This window comes from Strongylocentrotus purpuratus, unplaced genomic scaffold (genome assembly GCF_000002235.5).
Source record: "Strongylocentrotus purpuratus isolate Spur 01 unplaced genomic scaffold, Spur_5.0 spur5_scaffold_16, whole genome shotgun sequence".
Lineage (NCBI taxonomy): Eukaryota > Metazoa > Echinodermata > Echinoidea > Camarodonta > Strongylocentrotidae > Strongylocentrotus > Strongylocentrotus purpuratus.
In genome coordinates this window covers 33,769,383-33,785,294 of record NW_022145601.1, presented here as the reverse complement: position 1 = coordinate 33,785,294, position 15,912 = coordinate 33,769,383, and the positions used below count along the sequence as shown (strand labels likewise).

The following is a 15,912-nucleotide window of genomic DNA, read 5'->3' as shown; positions in this document are numbered from 1 at the left end:
TGTTAAGTTTTTGTGAGGATATACGCCCGTGGGGTACTATGCTATGCTACACAAATCGATCGATACTGATTGACGCGTAACAAATTAAGGTTAAAGCATGAGTAGATATAGATATCTTTTCATCGTCCAGTTTTTTTTATCGCTATGGACGCGCCAGAGTTTGTTTATACCACGGAAGGTATCACTATGGCAGCCGATGCATCCCTGGTCACGTGTTCATTCATAGAAAGGTGTAACCTCTCCCACCAGGCTATTACTTTCCACGTAGCCTTTAGACAGATCGGACGTGTGTAAGAGCGGATCTGTTGGATCGAACTGACTACAGCTTCGAGGTTAGCAAGGATACATTACGAAAGAAAGGAAGATGAATTTAAGGATTCAATTGAGTTTCTTGGCTTTAATGCTATTAGGTAAGACAAAGTCTAAATATATAAGTGAAAATTATATTTTGCGTTCTGAGTTTGGATTAACTTCCATCTTTGGCGATACAACCTCTAGTTTGGGAAAATGTCCTAAAACATCCATTTCATAATTATCATAGAAATTTTGAAAAGGCTATTTTCGTAATGTAACGAAAGTTATTCGAGACGAATTATTCCTGTTACACCTGTTAAGAAAAATTGTATTTCAACAGTCATGTTAGCATGGGTTAGCGTTATAATTGGGTGTTTGGTTAGTGTTAGCTTTAGGGTTAGGAGTGTGTTTAGTAACTGGTCCAGGGTTGAATTTAAAATCAGTTTAATAGGGAAAGTAGGGAATTGCCGCCAAGCATTTTTCGCTGAAAAAATGTTGCGCAACCCATACCTACCTGTCGCATAAAATAGGATTGTGGGACCTTATATTTTGTGCATTGTGAATTCAATTTTAGATGAAATGTCCGTGTCTATTTTAATTACAATGCATATTATGTTGTACTGTTTTGCCTTGTCAAAGACGTGATGATCTTGTGTATTGAGTGTTACTTACATCGCCTAGATCTTGGCTGATTTTCAAGGATGAGGGGAGAAGGCTTGTCTGTTCGAAAAGCATCTTTTTGGGAGAGAATGAGAGTCTGATTCCGAAATTGAATTTTGCCAATGTTGATTTTGTTTGATGGTACATACATAAACTTCTTCAATAAAATATTGTACACAAAAGTCGACCTTGAGCTAAAATGGGAACCATTAAGTTTAAGCTTGTAGGGGCGGGTGACAACCCTACCTAATGCGTGAGCGCGTGCGTGCGTGAGTGGATCGGGGCGGGGGCATAGACAAAATAAATAGTATAGGCGGCAAGGTAGCACGCGCGGAATGCCTCATTTGCATATAAGTTACAGCGTCACCATTCAGTCAATTAAATAATACTGAATGAACGCCATTAAACAATTACCTACAACAACAACAACAGTCAATTAAAGCAAATTTGACTCCGCCCCTTTTAGGACATGCCAACGCTCCCGAAGCCCTAATCACAAAGTATCGAGATATATCGATTTCAATTTCATGCATTATTAATTTTTACTTTGCGTACTTAAATAATATCAAGGGGTACATGCGTATGTGTGTGCGTGTGTGTGTTGGGGTGTGTGTGTGTGGGGGGAGGGGTTCGTAATATACAATCATGGTACTTCCATTTGTCAAACTTTGATGTATGGGGCTAAATATGTGGGATGAAAACGCCGGCCCGAGTTTGCGTCACTGTTGTCTAAACAAGTCAGTGACTTATGCTATGGTCACATTACCCAAAAGTAGTCTGCTCGGCGGCCGAGCGGCGAGTTTTTAACCGATTCTGCCCGGCGGCTGCCCGGCCACCGAGCGGCGGCCGCCCAGGCACCGCTCGTTTTGGGCATCGCTCGGTCGCAGGCTACTGAGCAGGCTACTGATCGGTCGGTCGCTGCTCTGATTTGTGACCATAGCTTTAGATCCTGTAAATAATCTAAGTTTAAAGTGGCCAAACTTTGAGCGTGCTGGGCGACCTTTTCAAGAGTGTCTCTTGGCGTAGCTATGTCTGACTCCACGGTATAGTTGTTGCAAGCTTGAATTTGTTTGCCTCGCTCGCAGTACGAAAATCTTAAACACACACCCATCCTGCATCACCATCTGCTACTTTCTTTAGCATTGCTTAGAGGGCCGTCTAAAAAGTCGACATCGCCCCCACCTAACTTTTCAAAATGGTCCGTCGCCCTTTATCGGCCGATAAATGGATCCAGGCGCGTTCTAAGGGGGGGGGGGGTTAACCCCCCCCCCCCCCCACCTGGTTTTTTTATGTGTGTAAACCCCTCCATCACCCCCCCCCTAACCTAACCCCCTCCCCCCTCACAACGGAGCCAAATGTCAAATTTTCAAATTTCGAGACCAAAAAAAAAAAAAGGGTCATCTTACCCCCCCCCCCCCGCTTATTCAGCGGCTGGCTGAGTCGTTGCGAAATTTTCGGCCCAAATTATAAATGTTAACCCCCCCCCCCCCCCCCCCCCCTCCTTGAAAAAATCCTGCGTACGCGCCTGAATGGATGAATTCATTATTCCAGCCTTACCGTTCTACTACCCCGTCGAAGGAATGAAATCCATGAGTGACAACACTTATCTTTCTCCTTTCAGGTTCTTTGTGGGTGGTTTCTGCACAAGTTGAATGCTACTCGTGTTCGTATACATACCGAGATGAGGAGACTGAGAGCGATAATAGTAACTGCAAAACCCCAACGCAAGCTGACACCAGCACCACAACGTGCCCTACTACATCCTCATGCTATGTGAGTCATCAGAAACTTGAATTCCCTTATTTCTACTTTAATTTAAATAAGACGGTTAACAAAAATACAATGTGCCATTGTTTATACAAAATAGGTGAAACTGCATATTCCTGTTGGCTGACTAAAAGAAATTTCCAGGTATTTTTTTCCGTGCGCAGTGTTTGTATAGTCGTCATAGCTGTTCAAGTAGTATATTGAGGGTGCACATGTTCTGTTGCTGTATCTCAAACCGTTTTTGTTTAAATTTTAGACTAATTAGATATCGGAACAATGAATATTAAGAGCTTAGGTTTTTTTCGTAGTAGCATCCGAGCCCATCCGAGGCATTTAGACCGCCCGTGTTAAAGTTTGGAAAGAATTTAATGGCCAGGTAACCTTAATTCGAACTTATGCATGCGAAAACTTTGGCTTCTAACCTAAAGCACAAATTTCAATAATAATACGATCCGAGCCCGATAATTTTCACAAAACCGTCAAGTTCGCCGACAGCCCAATGGAACGCGTGAATTAAATGTAACAAGCTGTCAACGGGATGTTGGTGCACTTAATTGTAATTATGATTACAGTTTCATAAAACGATGGCCTGGTTCTGATTATTATTGTCTATTCGGGGTTTTCTATTCATTCGTGCAGTTAACTTAGATGGGTGTAAGATTAATAGGATCAGCATGTCTTGACCCAGTGCTATATATATATATATTTTTTTCTTTCTTTTTATTGTACAATGCACCTTGAGCATTTAATTGATTTCAATTCCCATACATTATTATTAACATGAGTTTCATTATTATTAATATTATACTTACTATTATTAGTAGTAGTAGTAGTAGTAGTAGTATTATTATCAGATTTCGTTTTGGACCAATCGTCCCCTCACTTGGTGTAATCCAGATCATTTCAAGTGACATAAATATCTTCTAACCTAATTTAAAGTGAAAAATAGATAGAAATGCTTGTCACCCAATTTTCCCCTCCCTTTATTGACCAAGATATACATCCTTCACACTTGCCTGCATACAGGTACAGAGTTCAATCTCTTCTTCATCGAGTGTTCGGTTTCCAGGCAGCATCACCTACACGCGTGGATGTGGGGATCCAGATGACTGCGTCACTGACTGTCGGAAGGACCCCAGAGACTGCAGGAAATGTTGCACAGGCGAGCGTTGCAACACCGCCACCTTACAATCACACCTGAGTGACAATGCTCTGACTAACACCTGCCACCGATGCCAGTACTCGGAGGTACCAGGTACCCGGAGTGACACCGGATGCGCACAAGGTTCCTTCGATGCCTCTTCAGCCCAAGTATACAGTGTTGAGTGTCCGGGGCTGTGCTACGTAAGTATACAGTCTTAGTAGCTTATCGATATCCTCAACAATTAAGGGTGACGAATTAGAAGATATTACTGCTAGATCTTAAATGAGTACCGGTAGGAATGGAATCCCTTAAATCGAACACCGAAATCATTTCGTAGTAGACTGGAGCAGTATAAATATATTAAATATTATTATTATTATCATAAGCTGATTAGTCATATGATTTTAAGTATTTTGCAACTCTTCTGATGTTGCGAATCACAGCCTAATATGCTGATTGGAGAGTGTTGGTTATTCAGGTCTCTCGTTAAAGATTATATCTTCTTCTTCTGATTTCACAGAGCGCTACAGCCAGATTTGATGGAGTACAGGACATCATCCGAGGCTGTCTCTACCATGGGAATCAATGTTCCTATGATAAACTTGTTTATAGCGGTATTCCTGCCTCCGTCGTGGATGGACGTGATGATGTGAAATACGATCTCTCATGCTGTATTGGCGACAATTGCAACACCGCTACCGCTCTCTCCGTCGGATTGGTGGCAGTCTTGCTGTCACCCGTGTTGAGTTTGATTGTGGTCTATATGTAGGATGTTGGAACCTAAAGACTCCGTAGTTGACAGGCTGTAAACGTAAAAGCAGTGGCGTATCTGTGTGACAGGGACAATGGCGCCCGAAGCAAATTACAAAATTGTGCCCCCTACATACACCTGGTGGGGGGGGGGGGGGGCGTTTCACAAAACTTGTCATCAGTGACAAATGACAGTTTTTGTTGTAAGCTACTGAAATCCTTGCTTCTAATTGGTTATTAACAGATTTGTCACTGATTTTTGTCATTTTTCATTGATGACTAGGCTTTGTGAAACGGGTCCCTGTCCTGTCAGCTCAAAGGTACACACCAGATTTCCTCACCTTTTCACTACGTCTGTCCCTTAACTGAGATATGTATCCAAAGTTTTTTTAATGGCTATACTAGGTTCGGAGCAAAACGACTGACTGATAGATTATTTAACCAAAAGTCACCAAAATAACATAAAAAGTGATTTATTTAAAAAATAAAAAAAGTTTAGACATCGAAACAAACAAAAAAAAAAATCAAATTTTCTATATTTCGGGCGCAAAATCAAAAAATGTAATTCAAAGGATTAGCTATATACTTCAGCAAGGAAATTGACAAATTAATTGTTTGGGTAAATGTTGTTTGTAATTGAAAGTGCACGTTATCTTTTGGGGGGAGTAAGTTCAACAAGATCCTGATAAAACAGTTGTGCCTGGAAGCAACGCAGAGAGAATTAGAATTTAACCCTAAGAAGACGCTAGGATGCACTAGTATCCATATTTTAGATGCAAATTACCAGTTCCAGAAGAAAAAAACACCTAAATATATGCGAGGGAGCATAGTGGGCTACAGAGGGCTACTTCCTAAGCACTTTACCCAGCAAGTAGCATAGTTACGGGAGCGCAATCCAGGACGACAAATGTCTCTTATTGTTACGTTTTTTTTTATATCCCCCCCCCCCCTTCGAGTGCCGCTCGGGGCATGAAACCCCTCTGAACCCCTAGATACGCCACTGCTTATTAAACATACGCCCTCTTCAGACAGCTATGTAGTAAATATAAAATTTCCTTTAAATACAATATCAGTAGTTAATGTAATCATTATCTTTTTAATCTATTTATTCATTAACCATTTTATCATTATTATTATCATTGGTATTATTGTTATAATTTTTGTTTTTCTTCTTCTCCTTCTTCTTTTCTTTGTGTTATTATTTTTATTTTATCATTATTATTATTATTATTGTTATTATCATAATTATTAGAATTGCCCTGGGTTGGTTTCTTGAAAGTCATTGCGAGGGTATGATATGTAAATATTTGATGTCGTTGCAGTGTGATTCAGTGCTGTTGAATCTTTTTTTAGGTCTATTAATGACACTTAAAGGACGATAACTCTATGTAAAAATCTATTAGTTGCCGGCCTTTTTGCTCTCAGTAGATCATGATTGTGTTTGAAAAAGATAATTTCTGATTGAGATATAGCCTCGCATGGTATACAACTGAAATAATATTTTGAGAGCTGAAATCCAGAAATGTATTAATGCTATCATAAAATGATATTAGGAAGATATGGCTTCAGGTAGTTCTCATAATGTTTATATTTTATCGGTGTCGCATGATGTTAAGACAGCTGCATTTTAAGATATACTTCGCCTTCTTATTTGCGTCAATGCCTTTGTCTTAGTGATGGTTTGTTGATTGGCTGATGGATTTTTGTTTTAATTCTTTTCCATTCTATGAATGGCTGCTTTTTAGGTCAATAAGTACAAAGTAGAGGTAAAGGATTATACCAATAAGTGTTATCATAATAGTGGACTACCCTTTATTATAGGAGTAAAATCAACCTAAATTTATGTTGAAAAAGAACCCACATGTTTGTTATAGTATGGGAGTTAGATGAAATTGAATATCTTGACTGTAGATTTAGATGAGTGTAATAAAATGGAAATACAGTATCACAGTGTCAACATTTTCCCTGTATAGCCTTTATACATGTGAAACTATATCTATCTGCGAGTTACATATAGTGTGATAATCATTTAAGAAATATTTGCCTTTGTGACAACGATACTAATTCGATTCATGACAACTAATATCGCATAAACAATGATAATAAGTTCACGGAATAGCAATAATTTTGTTCATGATTATAAACGAGTTTTGTTACTGTTATGTCAGGGTTGATAATCAAAATTAAATCTACACCTGCTTTGGTCGTCTAATGACGCAACTGTGAACTGCCAATGTCGGTCTTATTTCCAAAACGACACCAAAATGATGGCGAGATGAAATGCAAATAGTTTCAAAAGGCAATGTCATTGCTGTACACACTGAGACCCGTATTTCACAGATTGTGGTTGTTATTAACTTGCAATAAGCCGTTTAAAAATTTGAAGAAATTGCCTTAACTTTCTATATTTTGATATTTTTACTATCAAATTTTGATGTGGAATAAAAGAATATACTATTCAATGGGAACTTAATGAGAATAGGTGAAGTATTCTAATGGTGATTTGAATTGTTAGGAATTCTCTTAGGCATATTTTTAATGAATAAACACTTCTGCTGTATGTGTAGCCATGTAGTTTTCATCTTTGTGATACATGCATTGAATGAGAAAGAGAGAGAGAGAGACAGAGAGAGGAGGTATATAAATAAAGAGAGAGACAGACAGACAGAGAGAGACAGAGAAAGACAGAGAGGGGAGGTACAGAAATAAAGAGAGAGAGAAAGAGAGGGGGAGAGAGAGAGGGGGCAGAAAAGATGAGTGAGAGAGAGGGGGAAGTGTGGGAGAGAGAGGGTGTAGTGAATTGAAATTGTACACATTACCAAAAAAGGGAGGGATAGAAACACAGATTAGAGACTCGTAGAGCGATGAATGAAATGAGAAGGGTAAGCGACAGAGAAAAGAAATAGTTGGGGAGATGGGATAAAGATGAAGATATATGTATACAAGAGATAGAAAGAAGATGGGGACAATGAAGTTGGAAAAAAGGGGTATAGTTTAGATTTCTAGAATATAACTTGGCAGGGTCTGTTGAATTATGATCAGTTGCATGCATTCATATTACGAAGGACAACGAGCATTTAAACAGTTGAAATGAACTTTACGCACTTTCGTATTCATATAGAGATATGAGATATATAAATGAAGTTAAAAAGCACAAAGGATACAAATAGGTCCAGCAGATTCTTATCTTTGACAAAATCTGTGTGGGTGTATAGGATCAATTAAAGGGTCATGGGAAAATCAGAGAGACATGTGCGAAAAGTGACAATGAGAGCAATAGAGAAAAAGTTAGATGAGTAAATGATAAGAAATAAGTAAGGAGGAAATGGTTAGAGAGAGAGAGAGATAGAGAGAGGAGAGAAGGTTAGTAGACAGAGGTAGTGGGAGAGGGGAGAGATAATCAGAGAATGAGATAAATAAGATAGAGTGAGATATTGCTAGTAGAGAGAGAGAAAGAAAGGGAGAGAGAGATAGAGAGAGAGAGAGGGAGATAGAAAGGAAAATAAATAAACAGAGAGAGAGAGAGAGAGAGCGATGGTATTTAGACGGGTGTTTATTTCTTTTTATGAATACAATTATATCAATATACCTAGATAATCTATGCTGTCGATTACAAATCAATACAAATTGTCATCAATGAAATTCACATTCGAAGAACGAATAAATGTAAGGTGCTTCTATTGTCCTGAAGGACACGCCAATTTTTGTTTGTTTTACGGAAATCATCACTATGGCACCCGTTGCATAGTAGGCACTGGTCACGTGCGTATTTCAACAAAGCGTTGATCGTTTGTAAGGGCTTTCAATTTTTATGTATCGTTTGACTGGTACAAACACTTTTTGCTTACTTGGTGTTCCTGGATTTGCTAGGCGGTAAATATTGATATTTAAACAGCCAAGCAAAACTATTCCCCAAAATGTAGTTCCTTTGCTTTGAAAGGAGAATTGATTGTTTATCCTGTTATTTTCAGGATCTTACTACGTCATACATGTATTTTTTGAAAATCAGAGGTTTTATTGATATGAATCTAGGTAGTCGCTGAATATGCCCTAATTGTTTACAATTTAATTAAACCAACAATGTTAAACCGTTGACACTAAATTGGAACAAGAGGTGTTTCATTAAATCTTCTTTTTCAACGTCGTCTTTCGACCTCTACCTGTATGCATAAGTAAACAAACAATTTAAAAACTATATTTTAAAATGAACGTTTATATTTAATGTTGTCATTAATTTTGACTAAATCAGTTTGCAATATCAAGGTACTATATCCTGTTCTTGACTTCCAGGGTGCACATAACGTTTTGTCAATGTGAAAACGAATATAAAAGTAGTGAATGCCTACTTTAAATTAAACCAATTTCTGGTCGTTTTTAATATCTTACCTCTTTACGAATGAACTATAAACGATCTACAAGTCATTTTGAGGAGATGATAGTTAGCATAATGTTATTGATATGTATAAGATGCGTGTATAGAGCATGTGAAAGAGTGTTAAAGAGAGAGAGAGAGTAATTTATAATGATTTTTAAGCGTTTCTAAAGCATTTCCAACGATTTGGAAATCGAGGCTATCCCCGATTTACCCAATATCCCTAATTGGAAGGTATGTTACGCACAATTGTCCCCGATTTACACCCTTAACAAGAGTACACACACACACACACACCCACACACACACACACACAGGGGGAAACGGGGAGATTCAGATAATAAGATACTGAAAGAGAAAGAGAGAATGGGAGAACGGAAAAAAGAGAAAATAAAAGAGATAACAAGACTATCAAGTCATATTTAAATTGTTACGTTTTTGTGAGGATATACGCCCGTGGGATACTATGCTATGCATCACAAATCGATACTGATTGACGCGTAACAAATTAAGGTTAAAGCATGAGTAGATATAGATATCTTTTCATCGTCCAGTTTTTTTTTATCGCTATGGACGCGCCAGAGTTTGTTTATACCACGGAAGGTATCACTATGGCAGCCGCTGCATCCCTGGTCACGTATTCATTCATAGAAAGGTAGAACCTCTCCTCTCCGCTTTTACTTTCCACGTAGCCTTTAGACAGATCGGACGTGTGTAAGATAGAGCGGATCGGTTGGATCGAACTGACTACAGGTTCAGGGTTAGCAACGATACATTGCAGGAAAAAAAGGAAGATGGATTTTAGGATTCAATTGAGTCTCTTGGCTTTAATGCTACTAGGTAAGACAAAGTCTAAATATATAAGTGAACATTTATATTTTGCGTTTTTAACATTAAGTTTCGGGTTCTGATAAACTTGCATCTTTGGCGATACAACCTCTAGCCTTGGAAGATGTCCCGAAATAGCCACTCTATCATAATCATTAGATTTTTGAAAAGGATATTTTCGTAATGTAAACAAAGTTTATGCGTACGTATTTGTTGTGAAGCAATTCGATACGAATTATTCTTGTTACACCTGCTAAGATTTTAAAAAAAAAATCAACAGTCATGTTAACATGGATTAGCGTTGTAATTGGGTGTTTGGTTAGTCTTAGGTTTAGGGTTAGGAAAGCGTGTAGTATTTGGTCCAGAGTTGAATTTAATATTGGTAAGAGTAGGGAGCATTTATCGCTGAAGAAAATGTTGCACAACCCCCACCTGTCGCATGAAATAGGCTAGTGGGACCTTGTATTTTGGGCAATGTCAATTCAATTGTTGATAAAGTGTCCGTTTATATTTTAATTACCATGCATTTATTGCTGTACTGTTTTGCCTTGCCAAAGAGGTGACGATCTTGTGTATTGAGTGTTACTTACAAAGCCTAGATCTTGGCTGATTTTCAAGGATGAGGGGATGGAGATCGTTTGTTTGAAGAGCATCTTTGGGAGAGAAAGTGAGAGTCTCGGTTACGAAGATGAATTGTGTCAATGTTGATATGATTGATGGTATAAAGAAACATGATCCTTTTACATTTAACACAGAAAGTTGTCCGTAGGCTAAAATGGGAACCATTAAATTCAAGCTTAAGGCGGCGGCTGACAACCCTACCCAATTGTGAGATGCATGAGCGCGAGCGTACGTGAGTGAATCGGGGCGGAGGCATAGACAAAATAAACAGTATAGGCGACAAGGTAGCACGCGCAGATTGCCTCATTTGCATATAAGTTGCAGCGTCACCATTCAGTCTAAGCGTATTTGGCTCCGCCCCTTTTAGGACATTTCATCGCTCCTGAAGCCGTGATCAAAACGTATCGAGATATATCGATTTCAATCTCATGCATTATTAATTTTTACTTTGCGTACAAAACTCATATCAAGGGGTGCGTGCGTGTGTGTGTGGGTGGTGTGGGGGGGGGGGGGGGGGGGGGGGGGTTCGTAATATACAATCATGCTACTTCCATTTTTCAAACGTTGATGTATGGGGCTAAATAGGTGGGATAAAAACGCCGGCCTGAGTTTACGTCACTGTTGTCTAAACCAGTCAGTGACTTAGATCCTGTAAATGATCTAAGTTTAAGGTGGCCAAACTTATGAGCGTGATGGGCGACCTTTTCAAGAGAGTCTCTTGGCGTAGCTATGTCTGTCTCCACTGTACAGTTGTTGCAAGCTTGAATGTGTTGCCTCGCTCGCAGTACGAAAACCTACTCTTAAACAAACACCCATCCTGCATCACCATCCGCTACTATCTTTAGCATTGCTTAGAGGGCCGTCTAAAAAGTCGACATCGCCCCCACCTAACTTTTCAAAATGGTCCGTCGCCCCTTATTGGCCGATAAATGGATGAATTCATTATTCCAGCCTTACCGTTCTACTACCCCGTCGAAGGAATGAAATCCATGAGTGACAACACTTATCTTTCTCCTTCCAGGTTCTTTGTGGGTGGTTTCTGCACAAGTTCAATGTTACTCGTGTTCGTATACATACCAAGATGGGGAGACTGAGAGCGATAATAATAACTGCAAAACCCCAACGCAAGCTGACACCAGCACCACAACGTGCCCTACTACATCCTCATGCTATGTGAGTAATCAGAAACTTGAATTCCCTTATTTCTACTTTAATTTAAATAAGACGGTTAACAAAAATACAATGTGCCATTATTTATACAAAATAGGTGAAACTGCATATTCCTGCTGGTTGAATAAAAGAAATTTCCAGGTATTTTTTTCCCTGCGCAGTGTTTGTATAGTCGTCATAGCTGTTCAAGTAGTATATTGAGGGTGCACATGTTCTGTTGCCGTATCTCAAACCGTTTTTTTTGTTTAAACTTTAGACTAATTAGATATCGGAACAATGAATATTAAGAGCTTAGGTTTTTTTCGTAGTAGCATCCGAGCCCATCAGAGGCATTTAGACCGCCCGTGTTAAAGTTTGGAAGGAATTTAATGGCCAGGTAACCTTAATTCAAACTTATACATGCGAAAACTTTGGCTTCTAACCTAAAGCGCAAATTTCATTAATAATACTATCCGAGCCCGAACGCGTGAATTAAATGTAACAAACTGTCAACGGGATGTTGGTGCACTTAATTGTAATTATGATTACAGTTTCATAAAACAATGGCCTGGTTCTGATTATTATTGTCTATTCGGGGTTTTCTATTCATTCGTGCAGTTAACTTAGATGGGTGTAAGATTAATAGGATCAGCATGTCTTGACCCAGTGCTATATTTTTTTTTCTTTCTTTCTTTTTATTGTACAATGCACCTTGAGCATTTAATTGATTTCAATTCCCATTCATTATTACTAGCATGAGTTTCATTATTATTATTATGATCATTACTATTATTATTATTATTATTATTATAATTACTATTATTATTATTACTATTATCAGATTTCATTTTGAACCAATCTTCCCCTTACTTGGTGTAATCCCGATCATTTCTAACCTAATTTAAAGTGAGAAAAAAAGCTTGTCACCCAATTTTCCCTTCCCTTTATTAACCTAGATATAAATCCTTCATGTTTGCATGAATACAGGTAGGTAGTTCAATCTCTTCTTCATCGAGTGTTGTGTCTCCAGGCACTATCACCTACAGGCGTGGATGTATGGATTCAGATGACTGCGTCACTGACTGTCGGAAGGACCCCAGAGACTGCTGGAAATGTTGCACAGGCGAGCGTTGCAACACCGCCACCTTACAATCACACCTGAGTGACAATGCTCTGACTAACACCTGCCACCGGTGCCAGTACTCGGAGGTACCAGGTACCCGCAGTGACACCGGATGCGCACAAGGTTCCTTCGATGCCTCTTCAGCCCAAGTATACAGTGTTGAGTGTCCGGGGCTGTGCTACGTAAGTATACAGTCTTAGTAGCTTATCGATATCCTCAACAATTAAGGGTGACGAATTAGAAAATATTACTGCTAGATCTTAAATGAGTACCGGTAGTAATGGAATCCCTTAAATCGAACACCGAAATCATTTCGTAGTAGACTGGAGCAGTATAAATATATCAAATAATATTATTATTATCATAAGCTGATTAGTCATAGGATTTTAAGTATTTTGCAACTCTTCTGATGTTGCGATTCACAGCCTAATATGCTGATTGAAGAGTGTTGGTTATTCAGGTCTCTCGTTAAAGATTATATCTTCTTCTTCTGATTTCACAGAGCGCTACAGCCAGATTTGATGGAGTACAGGACATCATCCGAGGCTGTCTCTACCATGGGAATCAATGTTCCTATGATAACCTTGCTAGTAGGGGTATTCCTGCCTCCGTCGTGAATGGACGTGATGATGTGTATTACGATCTCGCATGCTGTATTGGCGACAATTGCAACACCGCTACCGCCCTCTCCGCCGGATTGGTGGCAGTCCTGATGTCACCCATGTTGAGTATGATTGTTGTCTATATGTAGAATGTTGGAACCTATCCTGGACCAAGGCTGTAAACGTAAAAGTGTATGATAGGGATAATGGCGCCCGAAGCAAATGACAAAAGTGTGCCCCCTACATACACCTGGGGGGGGGGGGGGCGTTTCACAAAACTTGTCATCAGTGAAAAATGACAATTTTTGTTATAAGCTACTGAAATCCTTGCTTCTAATTAGTTATCAACAGATTTGTGACTGATTAGTGTCATTTGTCATTGAAAAAAGGCTTTGTAAAACGGGTCCCTGTTCTGTCAGCTCATAGACACACACCAGATTTCCTCACTTTTCACTACGTAGAAATGATCTGTCCCTTACCTGAGATATGTATCCGAATTTGTTTAAATGGCTTTACAAGGTTCGGAGCACAGCGACCGACTCATAGATTATTTTAAAAAAATATGCAAGGGAGCATAGTGACCAAACTTTGTGACTTTTTCTATTTTTTCAAACCATTTAATAGGGTTATCTCCTAAGCACTTTACCCTGCAATTGCATAATTAGGGGAGCGCAATCCAGGATGATAAATGTCTCTTATTTTTGTGTTTTTGATTCCCCCTGCCCGGGGCGTGAAACCCCTCTGCACCCCAAGATACGCCACTGCTTAACTCTAATCCTGCCACAGGGCTAATCCCCATTGTGCCAAGCCACAAATCCCCCAAGTGCCAAGTTTATAACGAGATAATCGGATTAACGCGATGGTACTATCAATAGCGCGTGTAAAACACTAGGCACAGTCCAATGGGCAGGAACAATAACTGCTATTACGAATGCGTGCAAACATGCAAAAAGCAGAGAAACAGTAGCTTGCTCGCGTGTACAAAGCACTATAATGATAGCGTGCACGCAGCCTTATGGCAGGCTATGAGGAAATAAACATATGCCCTTTTAAGATAGCTATGTAGTAAATATAAAAATTCATTTAAATACACTATCAGTCGTTATTGTAATCATTATCTTTTTACTTTATTTATTCATTAACCATTTTATCATTATTATTATCATTGGTATTAATGTCATTATTATTGTTGTTCTTCTTCTCCTTCTTCTTTTCTTTGTGTTATTATTATAATTATCATTATCATTATTATTATTATTATTATTGTTATTATTAGCATTATTAGAACTGCACTCGGTTGGTTTCTTGAAAGTCTTAGCGAGGGTATGGTGTGCAAATATTTGATATCGTGGCAGTGTGATTTAGTGCTGTTGAATCTTTTTAGGTCTATTAATGACACTTAAAGGACGATAACTCTATGCAAAAATCTATTAGTTGCCGCCCTTTTGGCTCTCAGCAGATCATGATTGTGTTTGAGAAAAATAATTTCTGATTGAGATATAGCCTCGCATGGTATACAAATGAAATAATATTTTGTAGGCTGAAATCCAGAAAGGCATTTATGCTGTCAAAAAATAATATTAGGAATTTAGGGCTTCATGTAGTTCTCATAATGTTTATATTTTATCGGTGTCGAATGATGTTAAGACAGCTGCATTTTAAGATATACTTCGCCTTCTTATTTGTCGTCATTGCCTTTGTCTTAGTGATGGTTTGTCGATGGGCTGATGGATTTTTGTTATTAATAATGATTGTTTTAATTCTTTTCCATTCTATGAATGGCTGCTTTTTAAGTCAATAAGTACAAAGTAGAGGTAAATGTATGTACCAATGAGTTATCATTTATAATAGTGGACTACCCTTTATTATGAAATTGAATATCTTGAGTGTAGATCTAGATGAGTGTAATTAAATGGAAATACAGTATCATAATGTCAACATTTTCCCGGTATAGCCATTGTACATGTGAAACTATATGTATCTGCGAGTTATATATTGTGTGATAATCTTTTAAGAAATATTTGCCTTTGTGACATCGACACTAATTTGATTCGTCTATTTCATTTCATTTCATGTTATTTCATTCGTCATATAAAAACATACATGATTATAACATTGGTATTTACAGATAAGTAAAGGACATACAAATAACATAATGAACGATAAACATAAAATACAAATATACATATATGCGAATGAGGAACCAGCAAGAAAGAACAATTAAGTCTTGTGTGGTGTTGGTCCCTAGTGACATAACAAAGAATTTTAACCTACAACACTTAACACCTTACACCTAACACCTAACAACTAACACCTGGCATCTAACACCTGATTGCATATATATATATAAACTAATAAAATACTATTCACCAAAACGTAATTGTTTGTATCTCTTTTTAAATGTATTCAGAGTTAGACTTGCTTTAACATTAGGAGGTAACTCATTCCATAAAATTGATCCTTTAAAGAAAATTGAATTTTTAGAGACAGCAGTTTTGATAAGTTGTATATGAATGTATTTCAGAATTAAAAATAAATTTGTTCGATAGACTAGGAGAAATAATACCTTTATGACATAAAATAGCTATGAAATATTATATCG

General features: G+C 38.2%; 2 protein-coding genes across 2 annotated transcripts; both read left to right on the top strand.

Moving 5' to 3' along the window:
• Positions 1 to 255: 255 nt before the first annotated feature.
• On the top strand, positions 256 to 5,108 carry LOC100893035. Its single transcript, XM_030987338.1, has 4 exons — positions 256 to 410; positions 2,576 to 2,727; positions 3,748 to 4,065; positions 4,386 to 5,108. The coding sequence occupies exons 1-4, from the start codon at positions 365 to 367 to the stop codon at positions 4,632 to 4,634; spliced, it is 765 nt and encodes a 254-aa protein (XP_030843198.1). The 5' UTR covers positions 256 to 364; the 3' UTR covers positions 4,635 to 5,108.
• Positions 5,109 to 9,660: 4,552 nt separating this feature from the next.
• Positions 9,661 to 14,452, top strand: LOC756461. The gene is made up of 4 exons (XM_001195225.4): positions 9,661 to 9,827; positions 11,458 to 11,609; positions 12,573 to 12,890; positions 13,211 to 14,452. Exons 1-4 carry the CDS (start codon positions 9,782 to 9,784, stop codon positions 13,457 to 13,459), a joined length of 765 nt encoding a protein of 254 aa, XP_001195225.3. The 5' UTR covers positions 9,661 to 9,781; the 3' UTR covers positions 13,460 to 14,452.
• The last annotated feature ends 1,460 nt before the right edge of the window (positions 14,453 to 15,912 follow it).